Below are 27,652 nucleotides of genomic sequence, written 5' to 3'. Positions count from 1 at the left end.
TCTACAGATTCAAGCCATACAGAATGCCATGTTCATGGACTGAAAATTAATCTTGCAAGAACACCCTCAACTACCAGATAATTTGATGACAAAATATAAGACAGCAGCAACTACACTTCTCTTCAGGAGGGGACGTGTATCAAAGCCCAACCTATATCAGAAGTACACATTAATCCGATGTCTTACACAGAAACAAATTTGAAAGCACAGCAATACAACTTCTGAACACGTGCACACAAAAAATCAGTGCTACAGCAGCTTTAATATTAGAATAAGAGTGATAAGGTGCCTAAAAAAAAAATACTGCCAGTCTTCTTTCTTGTATTCCCCTTCTCCCACAGCTTTAATGCTCCTCATTCATGCTACAACGTGATTCCCAAGTCAATGCAATGCTACAAATAAAAATAACAAACAAAACCCAGAAAAACATGCAGCCTGATTTACACAGCTGTGTCAAGGCTGGTTTTCATTTTCCCCAATCAATATTGGGGATTGTACAAAAAATTGTACAAGTCCAATCAATACTTTGAAAAAGATTGAGAATAATTGAGGACTTAAAAAAGGAGATACAATTGCTTCAATGTGATAAATACATAGAAGTTCACAGGGTCAAATATCTCCACTGCAGCATGAACAGACAGCATAAAAAAGCAACATGGATTTAAACCATTTCCTCATGATGACCCAAATGTGTATACTTGTCCCTATTCAGTCACTGCTCCACTTCAGAACTGAAGCCTGACCTGAAGGGACCCATCAGAAGGCCATGCCAGCAAACAGAGTTGTTGGGAAACACTCCTTTACATTCAGCATCTCCTCTCCTGCACAAAAGAACTACAATGAAGCAAGTCAAAAGAAGGTAGAAGGAAAATCTAAACAACAGCAGTTATCCCCATATCTCCCTCTCAAAAAAAACAGCCTTCCTAACTCTGACTTGAAGGTACCAATCAGCAGAAAATACACTCCAATAACTGCAGCATCAAAAGCAACACCACAGCCAGATTTGCCATAATCATGCTAAAACAAAGTCATTAAGATGCTAGCATATCTCTGAGAGTAACCTGCAGCCTGGTGGAGGTGCTAAGCCAGGAGAAAACGGTCAGGAAAACACAGTGCTTTCTCACTGAGAAAAAGGAAAGGATACAAAACAAGAAGCATGCTCAGCTATTGCAGAATGCAAGTCACCTTGAAAACTTCTCATTTCTGACAGCTGGGCAGACTGTAAAAACCAAATGAAGTCTCACTGAAGGTGAACAGCAACTCAGTGAAAAGCTGAAAGCCTGCAGCAAAAGAAACTTCAGTAGTGGAACTGAAGCAGATCAGTGTGTATTCTCAAAACTTCTTCACTGATCACAACCTGAGACATTGGGAATTATTTACATTTTAGGTCTTAATATATGATAAAATAAACGATTTGAAACAGTAGAACAGAACAGATACATTTTTTAAGCACATGTTCAGGACTTCGAATAACTAATCCCTTCTCTCTCAAAATAGAAGCACTGAGTTTTCTTTTAATAACTACTGCTGAGAGAAAAAACGAAGGCATTTCAAGCATACAGACATGGGGAGCTGCCTTTCATATTTGGAATTCATTTTCCTCTTCAGTTTGACGTTGTATCTTGAGCAAAACCGATGTAACATGCTAATTAGGTCACAATGTTCCACCATATGCAAAAATACAGTGTTAACGCAAACATTTATGCATTGCTTCATGTCATGGATATTCAGAAATGATAAGATACTTGAAGATGCACATGTAGTGAAGAGATTCACCTGTACCAGAATGCCAAGGAAAGGAGACCAAACAAGGCGCAGTTAGATTGCCAATGGTCTTTTCCTACACAGTAAAAAAAAAAACAAAAAAAAAAAAACAAAAAACTACCTATTTTCTATGGAAAATAGAAAACACTGTTTCGTAGAACATCTTGCATGAGATGGATTATTTGTTGACGTAAAGTACTGTATTATTATTTCACATTTTCACAAGTATTGCCTCTTTGATTTTCCTTACTCAAAAGGGATTTTTCTGATATCACAATGGTATTTCAGTACAGTACAACCTTGCAACATTCCTTCAAAAAAAAAAAAAAAATTAGAAGTGCCAAATCCCTCTGCACTACCAGCAGGTCACAGTTACTCAAACTTCATCTTCAGTTCACTGGGGGTTTGCAAAGCACAGAGCACTGGCTCTGCGTTAACTGCGATGTGTGCTCGCAGAAGCACAGGAGGGCTGAGGTGGGCAGCATGTCTGCATCCCTCTGCCCAGCCCTCGTCCCAGAAGGACCGCCTACAGCAGATGCCCAAGCGGCTTTGGAAGACCTCCAAGGAGGAGTCCCCATACCTCCCTGATCCCTGTGCCAGTGCTGTGTGGGTGGCTGAGCACTGAGTGCTGCTGAATGTTCTCAGGGAATCTCCGGTGTGCCGGCTTGTGCCCATGGCCTCTTGTCCTGATGCTGGGCACCACAGAGCCAAAGCTGACTCTGCCTTCTTCACACCCCCCGTTCAGGTATTTATAGACATCGATGAGATCCCCCAGAGCCTTCTCTTCCACAAGCTGAACAGCAAGTTTATTTAGCTATAGTTAAAGCCCATGCATTATAGCCTAACAAAACATTTTCAAGTACAACACTGCTCAACCATACTTGAGAAACTATTAGCCTGCAGGACACACTCCTGTACAGCTCTGGGCAGAGGCGCCAGCACCACGCCTGCCCTTCGGGCTGCCCTGTGCCCATGGGCCAGGCTGGGGCCCTGCAGTCGCCCCACAGGGTGCAGGGTGCCAGGCCTGGCCAGACCCACATGCACCAGACAGGCCGCTGACGTGCGAGCGCAGCACGAAGCGCGCTGTCACTCAAATCCGGCACAAAACGCCTAAAGTGGATTCTGGATATTCGCTGGGTATTTTTAGTTTGCTCTTAAAGGGACCGGCATCTCTTAGCTACAGCATAACCAGCAAAACTCAATTCTATTTTCATCCTAGGGCTTTCTTCACAAGTTTACTGTTATAAATGAGAAGGAGATGCGCAGTTCCACAAAGAATGATAGAAATCTTGATTTTATAGCCAATAGCTTCCAACCTGCATCGATCAATATACACACATTTATGACTGAAAAATGCTCGGGGCACATGAAAGACAAACAGATACAAAACACGGCAAATTCCTGCTACGGAATAAGGATTCAGCTTGGAGCCCCACAAAAATCATTCACAGAATCAGAAGGGCCACAAGAAAACAAAAATCAGACCCTTCCTTCCCAAACTCATGGCGTTTCTTCAGCATCAACACATACATATTATTTATAAGTGTGCACATATGTATAGGCACATCTGCTCCTAATTTATAAAAATCAGTTCCGTTTTTCCTTGTGTGTGTTCAGAACAACGAACACCAACTTGGAAACACTGAACGTGCAAAATAACTTCTGGAGACAAAGAGTGCTGAATCTCAGTCTGAAAAGCAACTTCACATACGCTAAAATTAGAGGGGCTTTCCAGCAGCTAGGTTCTCACACATCCCTCAATTTGTGTGTTAATTTCACTGGAAAAAGCACTTTAAACAGCACTGAATACATTGCTTCCTATTCTGTGAATTAGGAAATTATACATTTTATTACTCTAAAATCCAAACAGTTGATGGAGTCCTAAAATGACTAAATGCCCCCAGGCACCGTTAAACCCAAACCTGCCACTAACGATTGCTTCTATCAATATGATGTCAGGAGGCATTTCCAGCCCCACATCTCGGTGCAAGTCTCCCGTGTATTTAATTCTCCACAGCTGAAGAAAATGAAAGCCAAGTGCCATAAACTGATTACACGATGATTAATGCTGATTAATGGGGAATGACGACATTTCACATGCAGCATTCAGTAAATTCAAAATGCTGTTCAAAGGGATCTTTAAAGAGTAGCCACGATAATTCATTACTTCAGTCAGAATCACCAAGAGCCCCAAAAACCGAGTAACACACAGAACAAAATACACACTATTTAAACGGAAATAAGGTACAGCCACATTACACATCCTGGCAATCATTCACAGCCTATTAAATCCAGCTTACATTTCCGGGAAAGTCCTATTATAGACCCACCTTACATCCAAACATTAAAGATATTGTGTTGTTGGTACATGCTACTTTACAGTGGCATAGCATCGGAGAAAAACAATCCAAGTTTTTTATGCTAGGAGACATTTTTTCAGACCCTGTGCACTTCAATCGATCCACGACTGAGATTCCAGAAAAATGCCTCTGTAAGCGCTGCTTGCTGCCTGTCTTTGACATTTATTCTAAGTCCATAGTGTTCAGAAATAAGCCTTTATATAAAACAGCTTGAATCCTTCAGGAAAAAAAAAATTGCTCCATGTTAGAAACCAGATCTTAAAAAAAGCAAACAAAAAAATCCCGTGTCCATTTTTAAAAACGTTCGAGTCAGCTTTACATGTAATTACATTAGCGTCAGCCTGGAGCGACAACTGTACGGCAGCCCCAAGGAGCACTCGGATCCTCGCACCAGCCCCCGGGGTTAGATCCACCGCGGCTGCTCCACCTGCTGCAGTGCAAGGTCTGCCATCTCCTCCTCCATGAAAACAGGAGCAACTCCAGCAGAGCCACGATGCTCGGCTCGGTGCGCGCTGGTTGCTTAGGGGAGGGGCAAGATGTTGCAGTGAGGGACTCGCCGCACGGCCCGCCGGAGATCAGCCCCAGCTTCCCGCAAGGTGCTTTCGCACTGCACCAATGAGCATGTGAAAACCCACTTTAAAATCAGATGTGCGCAATTATAAAACCGGGGAAGTTGTAAGCTTAGCAGCAGGGTATTTGCTGATCTGCAGTTTGCACAGCTTTGTCAAGGAGCTCTCAGCAGACCGTGGAATGAATGGCTATGGGATATTTAATCCTCATTTTCCAGCATTAAAAATTCAAGGTTAATGAAACGCTAAGAAACATTAACTGCTGAGTAAAACTCCTAGTGGTCTACAAAAGCAATTAAACAGCAACAGAAAGATACAAATATTCTCCAGCTTCAATACAATGAAATACAGAATCACAGATCTGTAGGGGCTGGAAGGGACCTCCAGAGATCATCAAGTCCAACCCCCCTGCAAAGCAGGCCCGCTACAGCAGGCTGCACAGGGAAGTGTCCAAGCAGGTCTTGAACATCTCCAGAGAAGGAGAATCCACAGCATCCCTGGGCAGCCTGTTCCAGTGCTCCGTCACCTCACTGTGAAGTTCCTCTGCATATTGGTGCAAAACTTCCTATGCTCCAGTTCATGGCTGTTTCCCTTTGCCCTATCCCCACAGACCACTGAAAAGAGGTCAGCCATGTCTCTCTGACTCAGAAATCAGAAGCTACAATTCCCTCCCCCCCCCCCCCCCCGCTGTCTTTAGGAAATCAGGAATAATTTGGTGTATCCATCAATTTGGTTATGAGCCACTCTCAGTAAAGTATTTCATTACAAGCAATGGTACAAGTGAATATTTAAAAAAAAAAAAAAGTTTTTAAATAAAAGTTCTTTCCTTAGAACTGAAGTAAATACAGTCACAGTCTCCTTAAGATCTTTATTATTTATTGTATAAGACATTTATAAAAACTGGTTATTGAGGTGTTGGTTTTCTTATCACAACCTATAAAGACTCAATTCTTCCCCCCCCCCTTTTCCCCAGAAGCAGACTCTGTGCAGAATTTTAATATATTTCTGTATTTTAACCTGATATTATAGATAGCACATTCTATTTGATTTCTCTCCCAAAAGCTGAAAAACCTTCACAAAAAATAAAATCAATTCAATAACTATAAGCCATACAATTTTAAATTGTGCTGAATAATATTTTTTTTTAAAAAGCAAGCATTGAACACTCTCACAGAAGTTTGTACTCCTCCTTTTGGTTGTGACTGTTCACCTAAGTTGAAGTCTCAAGCAACCTGCTGTCATCTTTTACTTCACCTACTTTACCTGATGAGTAACAAGTATAATGTAATGAAAAATGGACATCCACACTTACAGCTCAGAAACAAGGAGCTTCACGAATTATACTGTAGACAGTTATCTTAATAAATGTGCAGACTGATGAAAACTAAGGCAAAATGTCTAGAGAAAAATGTGCAACTCCGCCCACAATAAACCCAAAATGAGTTTCATTTGCATGAGGTCCTCCTCCTTGGCAGAAGATGCTACACTAACAAGCACAACTTTCTTTCCAGCACTTGCTATGACCTACACTTGCTCACCAAAAAACCTGAGGCATTGCTTACTACAGTAGGTCATCTGCATCATGGGCAGCAACAGTAGCAAGCCAAAGAAAATTCCTAAGTGGAACAAGAAAATACGTTACATGCACACACAGATACATCTTCTGTGTGTACACGTGTGGGTTAAGCTTCTCTTGCATATACACTTAAATCTAAGGGCAGTCTTGAGCATAATAGAATCAGTGAGGAATCTAGAAAAGCCCTCTATTTCCCTTCAGGTGGCTGGGGGTCACAGCATACAATCTCTTGTCTGAAGAACTAGGGCAACGCGCATGCAGTGATAAGTATAAACATCACACACGAGAAAGGGAAAAAATGCACAAGGGAAAAGAAAACAGTAAAGCACTGCCCATTCCACAAAGAACACAAGACTGTTGCTATACCACAACGCAACCTTTTCTGTACACAGTCTATTTTGCTTCCGTAGTTCCAGTCGTATTGCAACAGTATTCTAATGAAATACACGGCCAAATGCATGGCAATTTCATGACAAAGTCAAAGAGGAAAAGCAACTGGAGTGTTGCACAAATAGCTTTTGTAATACAGAAAAAATAAGCTCTAATGTGCCATGGGCATAGAAGAATCAATAAGTGGAAAACACAGTCTACACATCCACAAAGGATTCGGTCAGTAAGACATGAAAGAAGAAAAAGCTTAAGTAACTTCAGGCAATTACATCTACATTGTTGATGAAGACCACATAACATCTGAATCTTTCAGCCATGTCTTCACAGCTCTAGGCAAACAAATTGGTTATATGACAAAACTGCCTTGCTCTTTACACAAACCACATTTTGTCACACAAACTTAAAAATAAAATACTAAAATTTGTGATGTTTAGGTATAGTTTGTCAACTAAATCCCAAAATTTAATAGCAATGGTTTCACTTGCTCAAAACAATTATTTGCACTTCAAGGCACCTTAAATATGCAGCTGTGAACATAAAGCTTCCAGAGATCTGAACAAAATCATACAAACACCAGTACTCACAATATCTCACATCTACTTTTGAACTCTTCACCTCCCTGTGCAACTACTGTTCTGACTGCAACTGGAAGTTAGATAAACATTTCAAAGGACAAAAAACAATCAATTAACACATGAAGCCATTGTTGAGAATGCAGCCTTAACTCCTTATTTAACAATATTCTTTCCAAATTTAGAGGACCAATCCTGAGCTCCTTCAGTCTGAGCCTTTAGTTTCCATCCTGATGATCCAAAACAATTTTTAAAAGGGAAGACTGCAAAACAAAGCATCACCACTTCTTTCTAATGCTGCTATTTGTAAGGACAAGAAGAAATCTGTATTCATTGAACATAGAAGAACACAGATTTAAACTCTCTCCCTGCACAGGAGGATTCCACCTGATCCCATAAAAATGTGAAAATCATAAAATATAGTTTTATATTTAAAAATTTCTGAGGAAACAAACTCAAAGCTTTTAAAAACTGATATTTACTCGGAAGTGATACCACTGAAACGACCTTTCATGCTTATGAAAAGACTACATAAAAAATGAATTGCTTTATTTCAAGTTTCTTTCAAATGTTTACTCAGCAGTAACATAAATCTTCATTGATGACTCCCACATGTTCAGTAAAAATACCAACGTCATTAAGAACTTTAATTAGCAAGCAAAAGTAATTGTTATTATCATAAAATAAGAAAGCTGTTATTTCCAAGAGTCCTTGAGATAGGAGAATCAAGAGTTATGTAGTATCAGGAAAGCGCTACAATCCCTTCAGGAGCCTAATATTCCTGTTGAGCATTTACCCACAATTCTGGACTGACTGCATGCGCTTGTACCTGTTTCATCAATCCATGTGTTGCACCCATACTCTCATACAATATAGGTAAGGAATCAACAACCTCATAAGATGACCTGGAGTTTTTAAATAGCATGAAAAAGTGCAGGTCTAATTTGGCAAACACATCACTTAGTCAGAATGCCAAACCAAAGGGACAAAGACCATACTAACCTTCATATTGCATTAAATGTCCCCCAAGTATTACTGCAGGCACCTGCCAGGCTGGTGGGATTCTAGTTGAGGTTCCTTTTCCCCTCAAGTACACCTTGAACTTGTACACCTCCAGGATACTTAGCATAACCCAATAAAAAATAAGATACCTTTTAGCATTCAAATGAATTAAATCCAATAAACTTATTTTAATCTCTTTTCCTCATAATCTTAGCACATATAGATATTGAAAGAATACACAGAACTCCAAAATTAGTTCATGTACGGAAGCTATGATACTGGTTTAAGATTACCTCATACTAACAGAGAGCTCTAAAGCAATGGTTGTAACTCTATCCTTCACTCAAGGAGCAGTAATTCCATAAGCAATTTCTGTAAGGTGAAATGAAATTTGAACACTAGCTTCATAAGCGCCAATGTTTGGCGCTAACTGCATCCATGAAGCTCTTTGGCTTTGCTATTGTTACTCCCCAAAATGCAAAATGACTGTTCAAATGATTTTGAGGAAGCAGTCAAGAAATGGAGTTTGTTTCTGCATTCACTACACTGCCAGAAAAATCACCTGCATGGTGCTTTTAGGCAAAGGGATTTACTTATTGAGAACACCATGGCCTGAAGATCCATTGCTCTTGAAAAGTTAACTTCAGCAGCTATTTCTATCTCAGAAGAACCTTTTTGACAGCTTGCCATGTAAACACATCTGCAGGAGTTAAAATACAGCCACTGTGACCACCTTCAGTTTAGAACACTGACGTGCATCTGCCCTTCTTAAGGAGCTTCACACACTCTCATGCACAAAATTTGCAATGCCCATCCAACCTGACCCACATACGCCCAAAATAAACATGGCTGAATATGCATTAAATAAAAAAAAAAAAAAAAAAAAGAATCCTCTGCATTGTTTTGATAAAACACATAAATCAACAATGGAAAGATAATTCCTGGCAGAATAAGACATTGACCTGTCTCTTCGGTTCCCAAAATCTTGAGTAACACAGCCCCATTAACTTCAGGAGGAGGGTGAAACGCTATTTTGGAAAGAGAAATTTCATTAATAGCACCAGCTTTTTTTTAAATTTGCCCTGCAGTGGCACTTAAGCCCAGAACAGCTCCAATGAATTGATGTTTTTCAGTGATTTTCTCCCAGTGTATTCCAAGTCTGAAATTGTTCAGTGGAAGACAGATCTGGGACATCACTTCGATGAGGTCCTTCAGAAGCCTTGATAAGTCAACCCAAAACACACATAAGAATACTTTCCTTCCCCACTCATTGATCATCTGCATGAGCATTTTATGATAAACTTGTTTTTAGAGTTCTCTTCAGTACAAAAAAAAAAAAAAAAAAAAGAAAAGAAAAATCTCATGTCACATCAGATAAAGAACCCAGAAGTGTCTGCAATTATATGCTATTTATATGCAAAAATAATCAGGCTGCAAGACATGAGCTGCACTGATGGACTGAGGAGCATTCAGAAATAGTACTTCACTCTCCTCCCATAAAAAAAGCACACCTTGACAAAAGTTACAGGAAATCATGCTTTACGTGGCAGTTATAGGCCCTCAGAAGCTCACGCTTCAGAATTTCAAAGGCCCAGAGAAGAACCTTTTCCACTTCCTCCTGATATTTTCAAACAAATTTAACCTTCCTGGAGCATGCCTTCATATTTTTGGTTTCTACCCAAGATGTTCTTGAGAATTAGAGGCTACAGGACTGACTAGTAGTGCTGCTATGGAATCCATAACTCAGTGTTATTCCATCCTACTTAGAAACAAAAAAAAAAAAAAAAAAAAAAAAAAAAGAGAAATCTTTGTAACAAGGTAGGACTGAAAATGGATCCTTTTGCAAACTCCAAATTTAATCCAATAATAAGGAAGTAAATACAGCACATAGAAACACTATGGCCTTTTTCTTCCTGTTAGATGGAAATCTATTTGATCTCCTTGATTAAAGACACTGCTTACAATATAGGGAATTTCAATATATCAGTAACATCTTTGTGAGGAAGAAACAAAACAGTGACTCTCTTCTGAATAGACCGTACTCTGATTGGAATACAACTTAGGAAATCCCTGAAGTCAAGAAATACTACATAACTTCAAACATATCAAACCTGTTCAGAAACTGCCTGTGGTGGGAGCAACCTTAGCTGGCAGGTTGGCCCACACCCAACCACCTGCTCACTTTCCACTTGGAAGAATGAGGGAGAGAATCGGATGGGCAAGAACAGTAATACACAAAGTTTGAGGTGAAGGAAGTGTAATAAGTACAGGGAAAAAAATACAAATGAATGATGCAAAGATAATCACTCACCAGCTCCCAGGAGCAGGGTGGTGGGACTGATGCCCAGTCAGTCAACAGCTACAACAGAACAACAACTCCCCAGTTTTATGTTGAGCACAACATTAAAAGGTACGGAACATCTCCTTGACCCCTTTGGGTCAGCTGGGTCCCCTGCAACCTCTTGCCCACTCCCTGCCTACTTACAGAAGCAGCACAGTGATACAATAGAGAAGCCTTGATATGGCAAACACGCAACCACTGTTCAGCTAAAACCCTTGTTTTGCTGGGGGAGAGGAAGAGGGAGGAGTAGGACAAGGTGTGGAATGAGAGAACATTTTCTCAAGGTTTATTGTAGAATGGATAATGCACTGAAGATCCCTCAGCTGTTGAAGGATTACTCAGAATCTGACTCATTTAATCCACCTTTTTGAAAGAATTCCTTTTGGAGCAGCGGTTTTCAATTGTGGAGTATCTTTTGTGTGATTTGTGCAAAAGCAGAACTGCTCTTGAGTGACTCAAACTATTAACCAAACATCTGTGCCTCCACTGGAAAAACGAGGCACAAGAGTGATTAAAAAAAAAGTGAAAAATCGAGGAGAGGAAATATAACTGTATATACCTTTTGTCTAGTGAAGCCTCATGCTACTCCAAATTCATTTCAATGGCTGCTCATGCTTCCCCAACTCAACATTCAGAAAAGCTAGCAATTTGCCATGTTTCTGCTCTACTGTTTTGATGTAGCACCAGAGTAGGTTCTAAGAGCCACTCACAGCCAGTGCAGGTGAGATGCTTGCACAATACTAACAATGACTTGAGGGTGTTTTGTTTTTTGTTTTTATTTTATTTTCCTCCACTACAGAGACAGAGAAGGCAAACAAATCAGTTCTCCAGTCCCACTGCCTAAAACTTGTGAGAACAGACCCTAATTCAATTATAGAATAGCATACTGAGAGCAGGAGAGAATCTGAGCACCAACATGCTCTACTGATGCCCAATTATCTGCCATATTTAACTCAACCCTAAACTACTTACAGCTTGTACCATCTTTTTTTCCTCAGCTTCTCTGTCCCCCAGAACCATCAGATTCCCCTGGCACAGCTGCTATTCAGCCAGTTCCTTCCCAGTTCCAGTACACAGCTTTACTCTGCACTTGCTGCAGAACTTGGCACAACTCCTTGCTGAGTTTCATGAATTGCCTTCTAACGCAATTCCCCAGGTCACTGAGATCTCCTTGTGCCAAGGTCCTGAAATTTCTTCTGTTAGCCACTTCAACTAGAGGGGTGTCATGTCATTTTGCTTGGGGCGTGTTGTGTCACTTCAGCAACTAGTGACTTGTATTCACACTTCACAAATAAAACTTAGAAATTATTATTCTGACTAAATCCCACTCATCAGCCCTGCATAACCATGTTTCTAAGCCATACTCCTTCAAGAAGAACCCATTTCCTGCCCTTGTAAAGCTTCAGCAGCTATAGGTAAACTGATGGCACAGTTCTTCAAAACTGAGCTTTCCTTTGTGAAATGTTTCAGCAAGATGCAATATGTTCCTACAGAAAATAGCTCCCTATTATATCTTTGAATTTACTGTAACGTTAGTATCCATTGCAAATGTAGGTCTTTCTTGCCTTCCTTTAGAACACCTGGAATATCATACTTTAACCAAAAAGACAAAGAAGTGTTTACATAACCAAATGGAGGAAAGCTGTTAGATCAGAAAAGCAGCGCTGACAGAATAGTAACTCTGAGGAAAAATATTAAAGTACTTGGAAGTATAAAGCTTCTTATATCTGCTATAAAATCAGACAAAAAGCCATTTCTCCAATTTCTCTCAAGTTAATACAAGGTAAAACTGAACTAAACAGGAAAGAGCAAAGAGTAGGAAAAAAAAAAAAAAAGAGCCCTTCTCAGCTTTGCCTTTGGGCACACTCATTTTGCTTTTGATTTAAAACTAACTCATCTTACTTGTCCATTATTGTATCTGGGCTGATAAGAATTTGCTAAAAAATCACTTGAAAGTGACTTGGTTTTGGGAAGTAGTTTTTGTTTGGTTGGTGGGGGCACAGAGATTATGTGTGCGTACACATGTTTAAATAGCGAAGCCTTCTGCAGTGAACATAGACCCTCTCAATTAGAAAGGGCACAAAGAACTTTGAATGCAGGATGACAGAGCATCCTGAGTTGGCAAGGCTCAACAAGGACCATAGTGTCCAGCTCTCGACTCCACAAAGGGTAACCTAAGAGTTAAAGCATACATTAACAGCATTTTTCAAATGCTTCTTGCATATCAGCAGGCTTGGGGCCATGACCACTCCTCCTGGTGGCAAACAAAATAATGCAAAGTATCAACCAAGATTTTAGAGTTTAGGGATCAGCAAACCTGCATCCTGTAATCTAATACCATAATTCTTCACTCTTGGCCACTTTTCAGAAGCATCTCCTCGTACTTTTAGTCTTAGTGGGCAGAGAAAGCTGGGCCAAGTTCCCTAAAATGCAGATTGTCCTCTTGAGGAAAAATAAAATATCAGAACAGTAGAGGGCAGCATTTCTCCACTCACAAGGACTCTTCACCTGATACCTGTGGCAATTAAAGATAAGGACGTAAAACACAAGACAGCCTTACAGGGAACTGTCTCACTTTCTAAAGTCTCCACCTTACAGCAGTACACTTTCACAGCATATGCTATACAAGCCTCAGAACTGGGGTTCTGATACTGGGGTCTCCGACCCCCATTCAATCCTTCAAAATTACTCAAAGTGAGACAAATCTTTCTGCTGAGTTTCTCAACACAAACTCCTAATAAACAACTTAATATGATCGTCGAAATCACCCAACTCCATCATAATGAGTTACTATTATCTGCATTATTATTAGAAAAGGCTTTCATTGAACTAATTACATTTAGCAACAGGAATCTTTTGATTTGCAGCTTCAATTTATTTTGGTTTAACTCACATTGTTCATGTTTTAACACCCTGTTTGACAAGTCATTGCTATCTTTGTATTTTGCAAGTATATTCCCTTTGCAGTCGAGACAAGCTCTTCCACTTTTCCCCCCACAATTCAGAGTGGCAATTATAGAGCACTGCCTAAAACAACACTTTTCCATCTCCCAAGTTGCCCAGATGGTCTCTAAAGAATATTTCACAACCAATTAAAATTAAAATCAGGGAGAGTTAAAAAGACCATGCTACTTCTAGCTCATCTTCATACTTTCCTGCATTCCCCTGAGTTTCTGTTACTTTCATAATATCAGCTATGCCATGTGATACCATGAACAGCCCAGTAGGAAGGGAGAAATAGGGAAATTGATGCCTATCAGATAAGAGATCATGATTATTTCCAGGACCATGATTATTTTCTGCAGAAGACTTAAGCTGCATTTACTATTAATGAGTCACTGAATTTGCCACCCCTCCTCATCTGGAACTGTTATAAAGTACAGAGTCCCACTGCAACAAAGAACAGAGCAGTGGCAGCAGCACTCACAGGCTGTCTACCTGCACTGAAGGAAGATGAAAGCAGCAGGTTAAAAAAAAAAAAAAAGGCTTTATGTAATAAGACAGTGCTGTGTACAGCTTAAATTGTTATCAATGCTAACTACAGAAAGCAGTGGGGAAAAAAAAGGCGGGGGGGGGGGGGGCTGGTATAAAAACACCTTGGTTGGTTTTGTTTTGTTTTTTAAAAAATAAACTGAGGAATAAAAAATTTCTTTCTGGTAACATATCTGTAGAGAGGTACAGGAATATACTACAAGTCTACCCTGCACTATTGGGAGTTACTGCGTATTTCCCAATAGATAACTAACAAGGAAAAGTAAAAAGTTGTCTGTTACAGAAGAAAAATTGCCTAAGTCCAATATTATAATATTATGGGGACGTCAGAGTTACTACATAAAGAAGAAACCAAGTGTGTCCAAGAGGAAAGCTCCTGAGCTACCCTGCTTGTACCCCCCTGCACAGACCTCATAACATGCAAGCAAAGCATTTCTTGGGAGTGTCAACTGCCCCAAGGCAACAAAGGCACCACAAATAGGTAGCAAAAAGCAGCCACCACACTGCCTGTTTTTCCAGTATGAAAGATATGCCATGCTGGTAAATAAAAATTCACTGCAGAGCACTCCATTGCAACAGCACACTTGAGAGAAGCCTAAACCACATGGCTGGCACACTCAGCCTTGCACAGATGAAGAAGGACAAAAAACATCCTCAGCATTCATTACAAGGTATGTAGGCACAAACAAACCCACTGTCAGAGAACATACAAAGGATGTAAGGCAGTCTCTCTTCCAGGCAGTATGGGTTTGTCACTAAAATGTCCTATGGACTGTTCATTCTCCATTGGCCATGCAGATGGGTTCAGAGAATGCTGATGACTTCTACCCACAGTGACCTTTAAGACAGTGGCCCTCAGTTACACTTTCACTAAGTATCAGAGTTTCATTAAAGCATATCCTCCCCTCCTCCAAGCCCAGGATGCAGCAGTGGCTGGTCAACAAAATTACCACTAAGTTAATATTGAGTAATATTCACTGACAGTGTATCAGGCTGTGATTAAGAATCAAATAAATAAAAAAGTGAAAAGAAAAGAAAAGCTCACATGAAAAAGTCCTGGTGAAACTGTATTTGCAAATCAAGTGCTGTGCCCACCTGTGAAACAGAACCAACAGTGGCACATGAGAAAAATCAGCCAGGGAGTTCGGCCTCCTGAAATGGCATCTGAATACAGAGCAAACCCTACTTGGATATTGTTTTTCAGAGGTTTTTTTGAGCAAGGGGTTGGGCTGTTCTTTTTCTTTTTTTTTCTGTGGATTTATTTTTTGAAGAAACCTAAATACCGTGCCTGCTGAAGGAATCGTGCTGGAGACCATATGCCCAACTATGAGCAACCCTACATTTATTCACCCACTCTTTTCTCCCAGTTTTCATTACAACAGGAAACAGTGCCAGAGCTGCTCACTCTGAGGGTCCGGATTCACGAGCAGCAGCCAAAAAGACCAAACATTTCAGTTCTCCTGTAGAGAGAATAGCTGTTCTCCTCCCTTCTCCTTCCAGAAACGTTGATCTGTTAAACCCTATCATTTTACCTGTCTTTTCAGCTGCAGCTGAGCCAATTCAACTGCTCCGCACACTACAATTCTCTATTCCAGCAGATACCTTTTCACAGATCCAAGTGCTCAGCAGACTTCTCCATGAGCTGCTTTAACTCACTAACCACCAGAAAAGCATGTTGTACTCTACTGGGCTTCCAGCACACGAGCGAGAAGCTGGAAGCATTCTCATTTGCAGCAATCCAATACATCAGGCCACTGTCACACCCAAAGCTACAGACTGAACTCTTCTCCCACAGTAAGGACAGACAGCAAAGCAAAACTGATTAGGAATAAACATTTCATTACTCCCATTAATCCTACCTGAAAAAAAAAAAAAAAAAAAGAAAAAAAAAGTCACTCAAGTTGAAATCACCAGCTCCTCTGACATAAACTCACAGAGTCCCAGAAGTGAGTTCAGAAAATGCTTTGAAGGAATTTTTTATACAGGACAGATTTTTCCCCTTTTTGTTGCTGCACTCAGCATCTTCTCCAAATATATTCCACACCACAATCTCAGACAGCGCACACTGATATTTTATAGCCATTTGTTGCTAAATCAAACACATCTAGAACTCACGCACTAACCAGATGTAACTAATTTCCACTACACATAAGTAAGTACCAACTTGAGGACAAAGGTGCAAAATCTTTCACCAGCTTCATACAGACACACCAAGAGTTGGCTCAACTATTCTATGTCTTCAAACTAGAGCAAGTACAAACCTTGCTGATGCATGCCTGTCTGAAGAACTATGCAACTCTATTACCTTTATCAATAAAATAATCAAGCCTAAGCTTCTACATATTTCAGTCATTTACAAAGAATAAGGAAACACATGCACTAGGATATGTGCATATGAAGCACAAGACTGATACCTTCGTCCTGTATTTTATGTGCCCTGCAGGGAGATGGACAAGTCCATATAAAGAGAGAGCCACCCAGGTTTACTAAATACAGAGCAATTGCCTCTCACACAGGTTTTCTGGGCCAGGGCACTGGTGGCTGGTAGAACATCACATCAACAGAAAGATGATGATTTAAGAAAAACCATTTAAAGAGAAGTGGACAAGGCTTACTGTATCTTTGTAACTGATACACAGTAAGACATTTTCCTAATATTTGCTTTAGTTTATTCTCTTATGCTTGCCTCATAGTGCTTTTCAGATTTTATGCTTCAGATTGCTCTATCATTTCCATCGCTGCCACTCTGTGTCATCTTCAACTTCTTCCTCACTCCTGGTGTCTTCAGTCATCTCATCATCTTCAAACCTATTCATCCGCAGAACTCACACAAGTCACCTTTCGGTTCTGTCCATGGAATCTGAAATAGTCTTTTATTTATTTATTTTTAAGATCTTTAGCTCCGACTTTTGGATTTAACCAATCTCTCACTGGTTCATGTTATCCTGGGCTTCTTCATTTGCTATTAAGAGTCAGAAATACGAACCCTCGCCAAAGTCCAACCTGAGCAATAAAAGTTCAAGTAGTCTTTACAAACACAACAAATACCTGCAGTGGGGATATAACTTTTCCCAGCATGACTGCAAGTTCAATATTCTCTCCTTGTATTCCTCATCGTTTTTTGTCAGATACCCTTTAAGTCCACCTACAGTACACATTCCTCACTCTTAACAGCACACCTCATCTCCTATTCCGAATGCCAATGAGCCAATCCCTCAGTCTGCAGGCAGCCATCCTTCATTCTGACACCTACCAGCCATCTTAGCAGGCAGCTGTTTCTTTGGCATTGCTTTATACTGCAAGATTACATACAGTAGCAGTTTCATACCATCTGCCAACACTGCCAACATTACTGTGATGCACAGGTTTTTTTTCTTTCACTTCCAAAGTTTTTATGATGACTGATTCTGCACCCATTTCTTCAACATTACGACCAGATGGCATATCAAAGCCAAGTGGTATCTTATTTGCACTACTCAATTGGCTCAGCAGACAACCATGTTCTATAGGCAACCCAACACATTTGGAAATCTATTTGTTCTTTAGTGAAGAAAAGAAATGGTTGCAAAATGAAATTACAGATGCCAACTTTGAAGGGCTGTTTGTGGACTATTTAACACAGTATTTAAGCTTTTGGTGTATTTATTTCTCATGTAACTGAGTTTCTATCTCTACAGTTTTAAATTCAAGAAGTTCTAGGATTTGTTCCTCCATTTTAAGAATGCATTCTCCTTTGGGCCCAGACAGTGATTTCTGCATCACAAATACATGAAAGCTTTCCATTTTTACAGTCTTGCATCCATTGCTTCACATTTCCTTCCATCATTACAGTCTACTCATAGTATCTCCAGAAATTTAAAGCTCACAGTGCAACTTCTCCTTATCTCTTCTCATAGTCTTTGTTATGGCATAGCTGTAACATACTGTGACAAGTCCTATGGAAAGCCACCAAAAAAGTGAAAAAGCTGGAGCACAATGAGGAAAGGTTCAGGGAACCTGGAAAAACAAAAGCTTCAAGCAAAGCTAGCAGCAGCCTTCCTACACCTAAGAGGAGTTTAGGAAGAAAACCAAAATTGGCTTTTTGCAGTGCACTGCAGGAAGACAGATGATGTTCAAACAGACAGGGTGAGGGTAAATGAGGAAGCTACCAAAGGCAGTAAAAGGAAAAAAAGAGAAAAAAGGCTGTATTTATGAAAAAGAATTAATCCTCTGACCACACTGCCAGAAAAGTTGTCAAATCTCAGTTGTTAGACATTTACAAGCCCTAACCAGTCAAAGCCCTCAGTGACCCATTTTGAGTTTGATGGTTGGGTGAGGTCACTTCCACAGGAGAGATCCTGTACCTGTAGGCAGCAGGTGAGGAGGAGCAGGAGCTGTGCTCCATGCTTGGGCTCACGGAGCCTCCGGCCCTGCACGGCCACATCGCTGCTGGCCCAGGTGACCAGCATTTTCAGTGACTCCTGATTTAACATCTTGGGGAGGGAAACAAAATAAAAAGCAAAAAAATAGAAACCTTCATCTTTCTTTTTGGTACTAAGCAAACAGATCATACATGCTCACTGCCTTCTGAAGATACCACATTTTAGCTACTGTGAGAGACAAGGTGCTGGCCTGTATTGACAGGACTGTGAGGCTGTCCAAGCAGCACACTTCTTGGGGCTTTGAAACAAAAACTGTATGCAACAATCATTCTTTTGCACTACTGGCTTATGAGGAATATTATTTGAAGAAATTTAAAATCAGATGTTCATTTTTAATGATTTTGCTGAATACATACAACTGAGTGAACAAGTTAACAAAGACTGCTCCAAAGCTGCTCTTCTGGAAAAAACAAAATACACAGATATGAAAAATCATCAAGCGTCAAGTATTCATTTAAAACTGTTACTTAAATAAAGTCATTACTGTAAGCGCAGCCCACGTGCCTGCTCTTAATAGTATCCATGGTTGCAGTGATGCAAATTTGCCTACCTACATCAAACCAAATGTGCCCACATAAGGAGACAAAAAAAAGCCCTGCATTAATCAGTGTTCTTTGCACTGGTTGAGTGTGAAGAAAAGCAGTAGTTTAAGGACTTATTTTCCCATCACAAACAGACCTTCATTCTTAATTAAATGCAGTACAGTGATCAAAGATCAAATTAGGAAAGATCTCTCAAATTCATTAAAAACAATTTATCTCCTTGATCAAATTCTCTACTTTGCTAGACTGAAATAAAAAGTAGCAATGAATAGTTTCAAATATCTTTTCACTCAGTAGGAAAGGGAAGCATTTAACAGTGCTTCTAATGGTATCATGCATTTCTTTAATGCTGACTTCAAATGTCACACGCATTAATTTACATCAGAGAAATAGTTTTGCACACAACATTAAGGAATGTATTTTCTATTAGATTACAGCTTCCAAGTCATCAGATGCACTGATGTTCACAGAGAAGTACACAGTACTTTCATAAAGCTTCATTTAAATAAGCAGCTTCAGATGAATATGCCAGGCAGTGCAACATTTAGCTAACGGAGGCCAGAAGCTCTTGTTAAACAGACAAGAAGGATTAAGAGGTGGTAGGTAACTCCAGGTGGAGATGCAGATCAGCCTAAGCCAATCTAAAGACTTCTGTTGGAGAGAGGATGATCTCTTCCTCTTCCGTGCAGCACTGCTGCGAACAGCCGGACTTGTGTGTTAGCTCTCATAGGGCAATGCTGGCTGAAACACAATTCTGCCGTGCCAGAATCAATTTTCAATTGTCTTAACTTCTTGTATGAATCATTTTTCTGCTCACTGGGATCATTATCTGATCCTAATCTCACTGTACCTAAAGGAGTAAAGCAGCAACACTAAGAACTCCTGTAATCAAAAAACTTGTCATTTTAAAGGGTAGGTTTCACTTCCAAAAAACTAATAGCTTCGACACCAGAAAGCTTTCTCTGCTGGTGACAGATGAGGTAACCTCACCCACTCCAATCAGCCTGTGCTTCTCTCCATCAAACAGACTCATAAGCATCTTTACCTTGGATCTTATAAGAGCTATCCTCAAATCCATGCACTATTCTTTAAGATGTTTAGTTGCATTCTGTTCCAGAGAACAGAATGAATGTGCTTCTGAACAAGCTGCATTGTCTCAAATTACCTAAAAATAACACCAGAAGCCAAACTGGATTGTTAAAAGTTTAAACCTGCAATTACTCAAATATCCAGGGAAAAGGGAGCAACACAGGACAACAGTTTACCAACAGCAAGAAAAATAAAAACCTTCAAGATGCCAAAAAAATACGAATTCTCACTCTATCCACATTTCACAATTAGTATTCACATTAGTATACTATCCATTTATGCATCAGATTTTACCTTTACCAGTTACATGGATCGCATTTAAAAAAAAATCACAAACAAAACTTCTTTGTAGCACAGAAGTAAAGGCACTAAGCTATTTGGGTGCCTCCATCTCAAAGCACAAGATGTCCAAATTAGAGAACATATAGGAATATATCCATCCCTAGCAGGACTTCCTAAATTCAGCATCTTTCCTTTTAAACACGTCCTGATAAGGGTTATGTAAAACATCACTTAGAATTCCACTCTACAGAACAAAAAGCACACTATTACATTAGCACACTTAAAGAGTGAGTTCTATAAGAAAGAATCTTACTGCAGAATGACAAAAACAAATTCACCATTCTACTTCATATACGAGTTTTTCAACGTGCATAATCAGCTCTGACAAGAATTATGTTCTGTGACTGTTCTTAGCAACAACTACAGAATGCACATTCACAATTGGTGCATTTAAAGTTAAAACAAAAAACCAGCACTAGAATACCATCAAGATGTTCTCATTACAGGGAGACAAAATTGAAAGAGAGGTTCAAGAACTCAAGATCACAGGTATTAATCAAAAGCTTTATGATCTTACCTTGGTCGTCACAATGCATAAACAATCCATTGTTTCAGCATAGCAGGTATTTTTCCAAACATTTAAGAGGCTTATTTTCAGTCCCAGCAAAAGATCATCTCAAATGAGAAGCACTCTTACTGAATAGTCAAAACAGTAGAATGTGAGCCAGGTTCCCCTTTGGATTCATTCAGAGGTAGAAATAACGTGAAGAAAAAGAGAGAGCAAACTAAAATACAAATGCTGGAAGTTTCATAAAAGATTTTTAACCTATTTTGACTACCTACATCTGAAAAACTTGAATTTATCCTTGAAAATATCTTACAAAAGATGTCAAATCTCATTCCATACCAGTTAAGTGCCTCCTCATAGTCTGTTTCACATACTCCTCTTTCAGGATTACCTAACAGATAAGAGTCATAGGGATTCATTTGATGAAATGCACTACGAAATTATTTTACAGCAAAAAATCTCAGTTCAGCTTCTCTTAGCTTGTTACAATTTCTAAAATTAAGCTTTTGTTCAAAAATAGTTAAGGTTGCAAGCAAGCATTTCTCCTGTAACATTATTTCAGCATTTGTTAGCTGCAAAACAACTGATTTCCTAAGCAGTAATGAATGGAATATTCCACGTAGAACAGGGAGAGAAGAAAGTGGCAAGGAAAGAGTAATGCATATTGCAAGAGAAACGCTATTTTGAGCCTTGAATTAACCTAGAATTTCATTTCCTTTTGTAATGCTGTAATGCAATGACAAGGCAAAGTTTGTATGCACAAGCATAGCCTTCCCAGCCTGATTAACACAGCTGGGAGAAGTCAAACATTTGGACACACAAAAAAACCAGTTTGTACTGTGAAACACTAACACTAACTAATTTGTGCAGTTGCATGCACAAATTAGAACCTTGCTATATTAATCCAGCACACAAAGCACTGGAAGCAACCAGTTAGCCTTCAGGTGAGTTATCCTCTCCCATTAGGTCTCTCCCCACCTTTGCTGCATAAACAGGGAAGCATTTTGAAAAAACATACCAACAGACCATTTTAAACTTAAATTCTCAAGTTATTATTTTGTGCTTAGCCTACGATATACCACCAGACAAATCAATGGTATGTGTGTCACCAAACAAGTCTAAAACATTCCAGCATCTATCCAGAGCATTCTCACAATACTGTTTCACTTTAAAAACAGGTTCCAGAATCAAGTCCCACCAGGTCCCCTGGTATGCATTGCATACAAGACTGTTCTCTCTCCTTTTTCATCCTTCAAAGAGCCATTCTTCACATCACATCATCTGGAACAATAAAGCTTAATTCACTCTGAACCCTCTGGATGCCCGCAAGAGGCTGTGCCAGCACCTACCAGGCTCAGTGCTGTGCTTGTCCCCACACTTGCTAGCCAGAGCACAGCACCAGGCAGCAGCCCACCTGCTGCTGCAGTCACCCCCAGCTCACACAAGCCTCAGCTTAATGCAGTCACTGCTCACACAGTGACATCGTGGCCACGGGTGTGTGTCATGATGAGACCCTGACTTTGAGGGAGGCATGCACACCCGTGTCATGTAGCCAGAAACAGAATTAGTTTTGTTTTAATTGGGTGTCTCAACCAAAGCCTCATGGAAGTGGCAGGGCTGAGGGAGCACAGGCAATACAACAGAAGCACCACATGTTGAATAGTATCGAATAGAGGCTGGCAGGCCTCAGCTCACGAGAGCTATGAAGCTAAACAACAGCAATGCTGTTTTCCCCTCAGCAGATATAAAAGTAGAAAAATTCCGCAGTTTTACTCCACTGGACTCCCTGGCTCTGCCCTATTATACACTGGCCGGGGGGAGAAAAAAAGACAAAAGAGAAAGAAGTTAAGAAATAAGGAAACTATTTTTCCTAAGATTGAACATTTAATTTTGCAGACAAATGGTGCTTTTATAGGACATGGGAAAAAAGAAGGACAATAGAAAATAATTTCCCCATTTCTAAATTACTAACATAAAATCATTAAGCATGAAAAGCTTGCTAACGTGCAAGCAACAACAACAACAACCACCACCACCACCACCACCACCACCACCCCCCCCCTCAGGTCAGCTTAAATGGGATGTCAAGTTTTATCTTACATCACTCAGCCATCAAAACCAGGATTTCTACCTTGCATGTTGAAATCAAGGCAGAGATTCACACTGTCTCTGCTGCCTTGGAAGCAGTTCTAGTATGAACACCAGGTGAAGGTTTACCACTGCAGAGATAAACACACATTCAGACTGATGTAAGACTCAACCCAGACAGAAGAAGTATAAAAATTCTGAGTTCAGAAAACAGAGAACAAAGCAGCAACCAAGCAGCTGGAACCCTCCTTTGTCAGAAGAAAAAACAGGCATGTAGCTCAATGCATTCAGGATACTCTTTGTACAAAATATCCTCGGATTCCCCAAGTCTTTAGAGAAGACTGATTGCTCAGGTGCTTTGAGCAGAGAACTTCATAAAGCACAAGGATACAAAACCAAGAGAAACTGAGCAAATGCCCTTTTAGGTGGCTTGGCACACATCTAGCAATGTCTCTTAATGCCTGGCCTAAGGCATGCAGCCCACACGTGTGCTTCCTGCACAAACTGCAATTCAGGTGCACAAGCTCTGTCTGTCCATCAGTCGTGCTCTATGTATCAAGGGCACAAATCAATGACCTTTCTCATCACTCAAATTTCTCTCAGCCACCCTGCTCTAAGATTAAGTTTATACAACTTAATCCTGGCTACAACTGATTTATTCAAAGGTGCTTTCCTCTTTCTTTTCTTTAAATTCTTAGTCTTCTCTGGGAATCCTTTAGAACCAAGGATCATCATCTTCCCACTCACTGTCATCTTTTTACCAAGACCAGTAGCCAATAAACCTCGTCACAAAAGGCACCTAACTGTTCAGATCCACTATTCATATGAGCTGTGCCAAAGACAGCAGTTCAGAAAGCATGAAGAGGCACTGCGTGGTTGAGGTGTCAAATGGATGAAAAAATTATTTCTCAGTAAATGAATGTCATCATGGGGCACGTCCACACAGAATGGAAAGAGACCAATCACACGTACTGTAGTGGCAAAGCAAGACATTTTGTAGCAAATGCTAGTGCACATTTTCACCAATCCAATATACAGATGGATAAGCTCTGAGTACATAAGCTAGCAGTTTCCAGCCCATAAACATAGCATCTGCATGCTTTTCATTGGAAATCCTGCTCATAAAACAAACAAATTTGAAAACATGAGTCAAGCATTCCTGAGGCTTAGCATCTCCAGAAGAAACAAGAACACAGCTTCTTGGTGACAAATCTCAGAACTCCCTGAATGACCAAGCACGTGTTACACCTTGGAGCTCAGACAGAGTTGTTTAAGAAAAATGACTATGTAAAAAAAAAAAAAAAAAAAAAAAGAAAAACAGAACTGAAAGTTAATCAACATAATACATTAACTTGTAAACTTCTTTAAATTGTGATGTGAGGAGCAACAGAAAGTCCCTGAAGTACACCAAAAACCTGAATCAACATCATGAAAAGCATGAAAATCTCTATTTTTAATGCAAAGAATAAGACACTTGTATGCAGCCAGTAAGCATTTCTTAGACACTAAAATCACTATTACTGCACTGAAATTGTAAGCAGCATCACAATCTGTTCATATTCATATCTATCGAAAAATAAACATTTGTTCTGTCAGCTCTGTCACACCAGTAGCAATCACCAACATCTGTTCTACCCAGTTCCATTCGCTGCTACCTGGGCCATTAACACTGAAAAAAACAAAGCATTACTCAGCTGAGCAATACAAGGGAAGAGATGGGATTTTCTCATGTTGAATTACCTACCAATTCTTTCAGGTTGTACTTGGCAGGCTCTTTTTTTTTTTTTTCCTTCACAGATCTATTCTTCTTCTAGCATGAAATTCTCTATCTACCAAACGCGTCACCAGATAATTAAAGGAAAATCCATGCATATATAAACCATACAATGAATAAAAAACAAAAATTAAAATAATGCTTTGGAAAAAGAACAATTTTGCAAATATTTTCATCCACCAACAAGTTATAAAAGCACTGATGGTTATTTAAATGCTAATTTGCTTTCCAATTCTTTGAGAAAACCTGTGTAACATACAGCTGTCACAGGTATAACCAGAGAAGCAGGCTCAGCTGAGCTTTTTGATAGCACATCAGTTCCCCAACTTCAGCAGATCTGAAGAGATTTCAAAGACCTGGTAAAGATCAAGCAGTAGCATCACTGCAAGCATTATCTCAGCTCCTTTAGCAAAGAAAGCATTAACATTTTAAGATGCTGTAACCTAACCCAGCTAACCTTAGAACCTGGATGCACAATGCTATTGTTACAAGATAAAAAAAAAAACAACCCACAATTAAAGGTAAAGTTTTAGAAATAGTAGAAATTTACGGCTTGCGTATGCGTCCTGAACTGAATTCCACCCCTTTATTTGTACAAACTCTCTAGATTTTAAGAATTGAAGGAAAATAATAGCAAGCCAAATGTCGTTTCCCTCCCACCAAGTTGGCATAGAGAAAGCAATGAGGTTCCTCAGACTACACACTATACACTCACTACAAGACCTCAGACTCTACACTGTAAGATGCCCAAATAAAACAAGCATGCTATTTCTGCAGTAAAAGTTGCTGAAAAACATACTGGGCAATACACAAGCACGTGCAACACAAGCATAAAGCAAAAGTACAACAACGGGTTGCAGAACAATCAGACACAGCACGCCACCAAGGTAGCCAGCAATGAGTCTGTACAAATATTGAGGACATATTTGAAGATGATCACCATGACAGGCCTAGATTTCCCCAGGAAGCACCTGTTTTTGGGACAGGTACAACTGACTGCGTTTGTAAAGGCCCAATGAGGATAGTGCAGTCAACAAAGCCAACTGCAGCAGAGAAACAGAGGCACAGCATCTTTAACACCATACTCTAGGTAGGCAGGTAATGCTTCCGGGGATTTCCTCTAAGACTCTGATTAACCATCTGACACACATTTCCAGTATGAATACTAACTGCTACAGACTATCCATTAAATGAGCGGTTTTCTTCGTTGCCCTGGAAAATATACCTCAAGTTCCTTCTCCATACAATGTTATCTCATCTTAAGATGTTACATAGATCTATCAAAAAAAAAATCTTTGAAAAGTTAAGACATCACTGCTTGCTTCTCATGCTGTACAAGAAAATTAAGTTAGTTTAATTCCATCTCTTACCAAAATATTCACATTATCTTTCTCTGTATGGATTTTGAGCACGCTCTGCCTGAGCCTGCAGTATGCTTCAATAGCAAAGTCAGCTAAGAGCATCTAAAAGTGTTACCAGAAGCACAGTAATACCAAGGGAAACTATTTCACTTTGCTTGGCACTTCTATTAATACATATGGAATACTGCACCCAGCTGCACCACTGCATGGCCCCCCAGCATGGGAAAGATGAAGATAACCTGAAGCAAGTTGTGCAGTGGGCCATCAATACAGTGAGGGGCTGGAAGGATTATTCCATAGAGAGAGGATGAGGGCACTGCTCCTGATTTAGCTTTAAGAAAAAGTTTCAGTATGACCTAAAAGAAGTCTCCCAGTACCTACAAAACTACAGGGGCAAGTGCATCTGCATCAGAAAACTGGGAAACAGAAATCAACTGAAACAGATTTCAAGAAGTAAAAACTTTTTCCCTGTCAGGATAGTCTAGCATTGGAACAGATTGCCCAGAGAGCTTTTATAGTCTCAGTGTTTTCATTAACCCTTAGCAATCTGACATTTTCCATTAGTGAGCCTGGATGATTCCACGACTGCAAGATGATTAAAGTTTCATTTCTACCTTGCCTTGGTTGGACTCTTAGCTGACTGGTCTGTAATTTCAGCTCTTTTCCTTCATTATTTCCTCTTCTATTTTCTTTCTATTACAAGAGAAAAGAACTTGGCAAGAAGGACTTAGAAGACAGTAAGCCAGATACTCCCTACATGCCTGATTCAATCTGCACATGCCCATATGTTTGAACAGGGAAAACCACAGATCAGCCACCATTATTCGCTAAACACTGAGATCTGTTAGCCTAGCTGTAACAGTAAATGTTCTGGATCAAGTTCCACCATTTAAGCCAAAATGTTTATTTTCAGATGGGGTCATCTTTTTCTTTTTTCTTTTTTCTTTTTTTTTTCCCCTCACCCCCAGTTTCTAAGATGAAGTTGGGGCTACTTTTACATCAGAGAAATTAACAAGCGTTTGCTGTTCAGCTTGAATTAAACCAACCAGTACCTCACCGAGTTAAAGGAAAAAGAAGGAAAAAAAAATTGTTTCCTTAGCAATGAACTCCTCAATTAGGTCAAGGCAGACTTCAGCGGAGATTCAAGTTTCACCACGTCCTTCCCAGGCGCGCAGCGTCCCGCCTCCAGGTGGCGCTACAGATCACGGCTCGGGCCCTACGAGCGCCCTGCAGCACAGACCCTTCTCCCACGGACCAGCACGGAAAGCCAGCTTTACACTCCTTAACCCACATTACCAACGCACCCCAAGCTCAGTATTTAACGCACACCATAGAGCTACGCACCCGTTAACCTTTTCCAATTGAAACGAGATAGACCTTCTACTGCTCCTCAGCACCGCAGGATTAACATTCCTGTCCCGCTTATCACTGCCTTGAATCTTTTTTTTTTTTTGTACTGAA

The 27,652-nt window shown here is 40.0% G+C and overlaps 1 protein-coding gene across 15 annotated transcripts in view; it reads right to left on the bottom strand.

Moving 5' to 3' along the window:
- Positions 1-27,652, bottom strand: part of DLG1 (discs large MAGUK scaffold protein 1) — a 130,059-nt gene that overhangs the window by 87,196 nt on the left and 15,211 nt on the right. The window contains exon 1 of one of the 15 annotated variants that reach the window (XM_048954334.1): positions 20,978-21,616. The exons of 13 other annotated variants lie outside the window; for them this stretch is intronic. In XM_048954334.1, coding sequence (XP_048810291.1) covers positions 20,978-21,007 — 30 coding nt within the window. In that variant the 5' untranslated portion in view covers positions 21,008-21,616. Of the gene's footprint in view, positions 1-4,094; positions 4,608-20,977; positions 21,617-27,652 lie in introns of those variants that run through there. One more of the 15 variants, XM_048954332.1, reaches the window with a different exon arrangement.

Source organism: Lagopus muta, chromosome 9 (genome assembly GCF_023343835.1).
Source record: "Lagopus muta isolate bLagMut1 chromosome 9, bLagMut1 primary, whole genome shotgun sequence".
Lineage (NCBI taxonomy): Eukaryota > Metazoa > Chordata > Aves > Galliformes > Phasianidae > Lagopus > Lagopus muta.
Note: the sequence above shows the minus strand (reverse complement) of the source record. Positions and strands in the feature narration are given on the sequence as shown.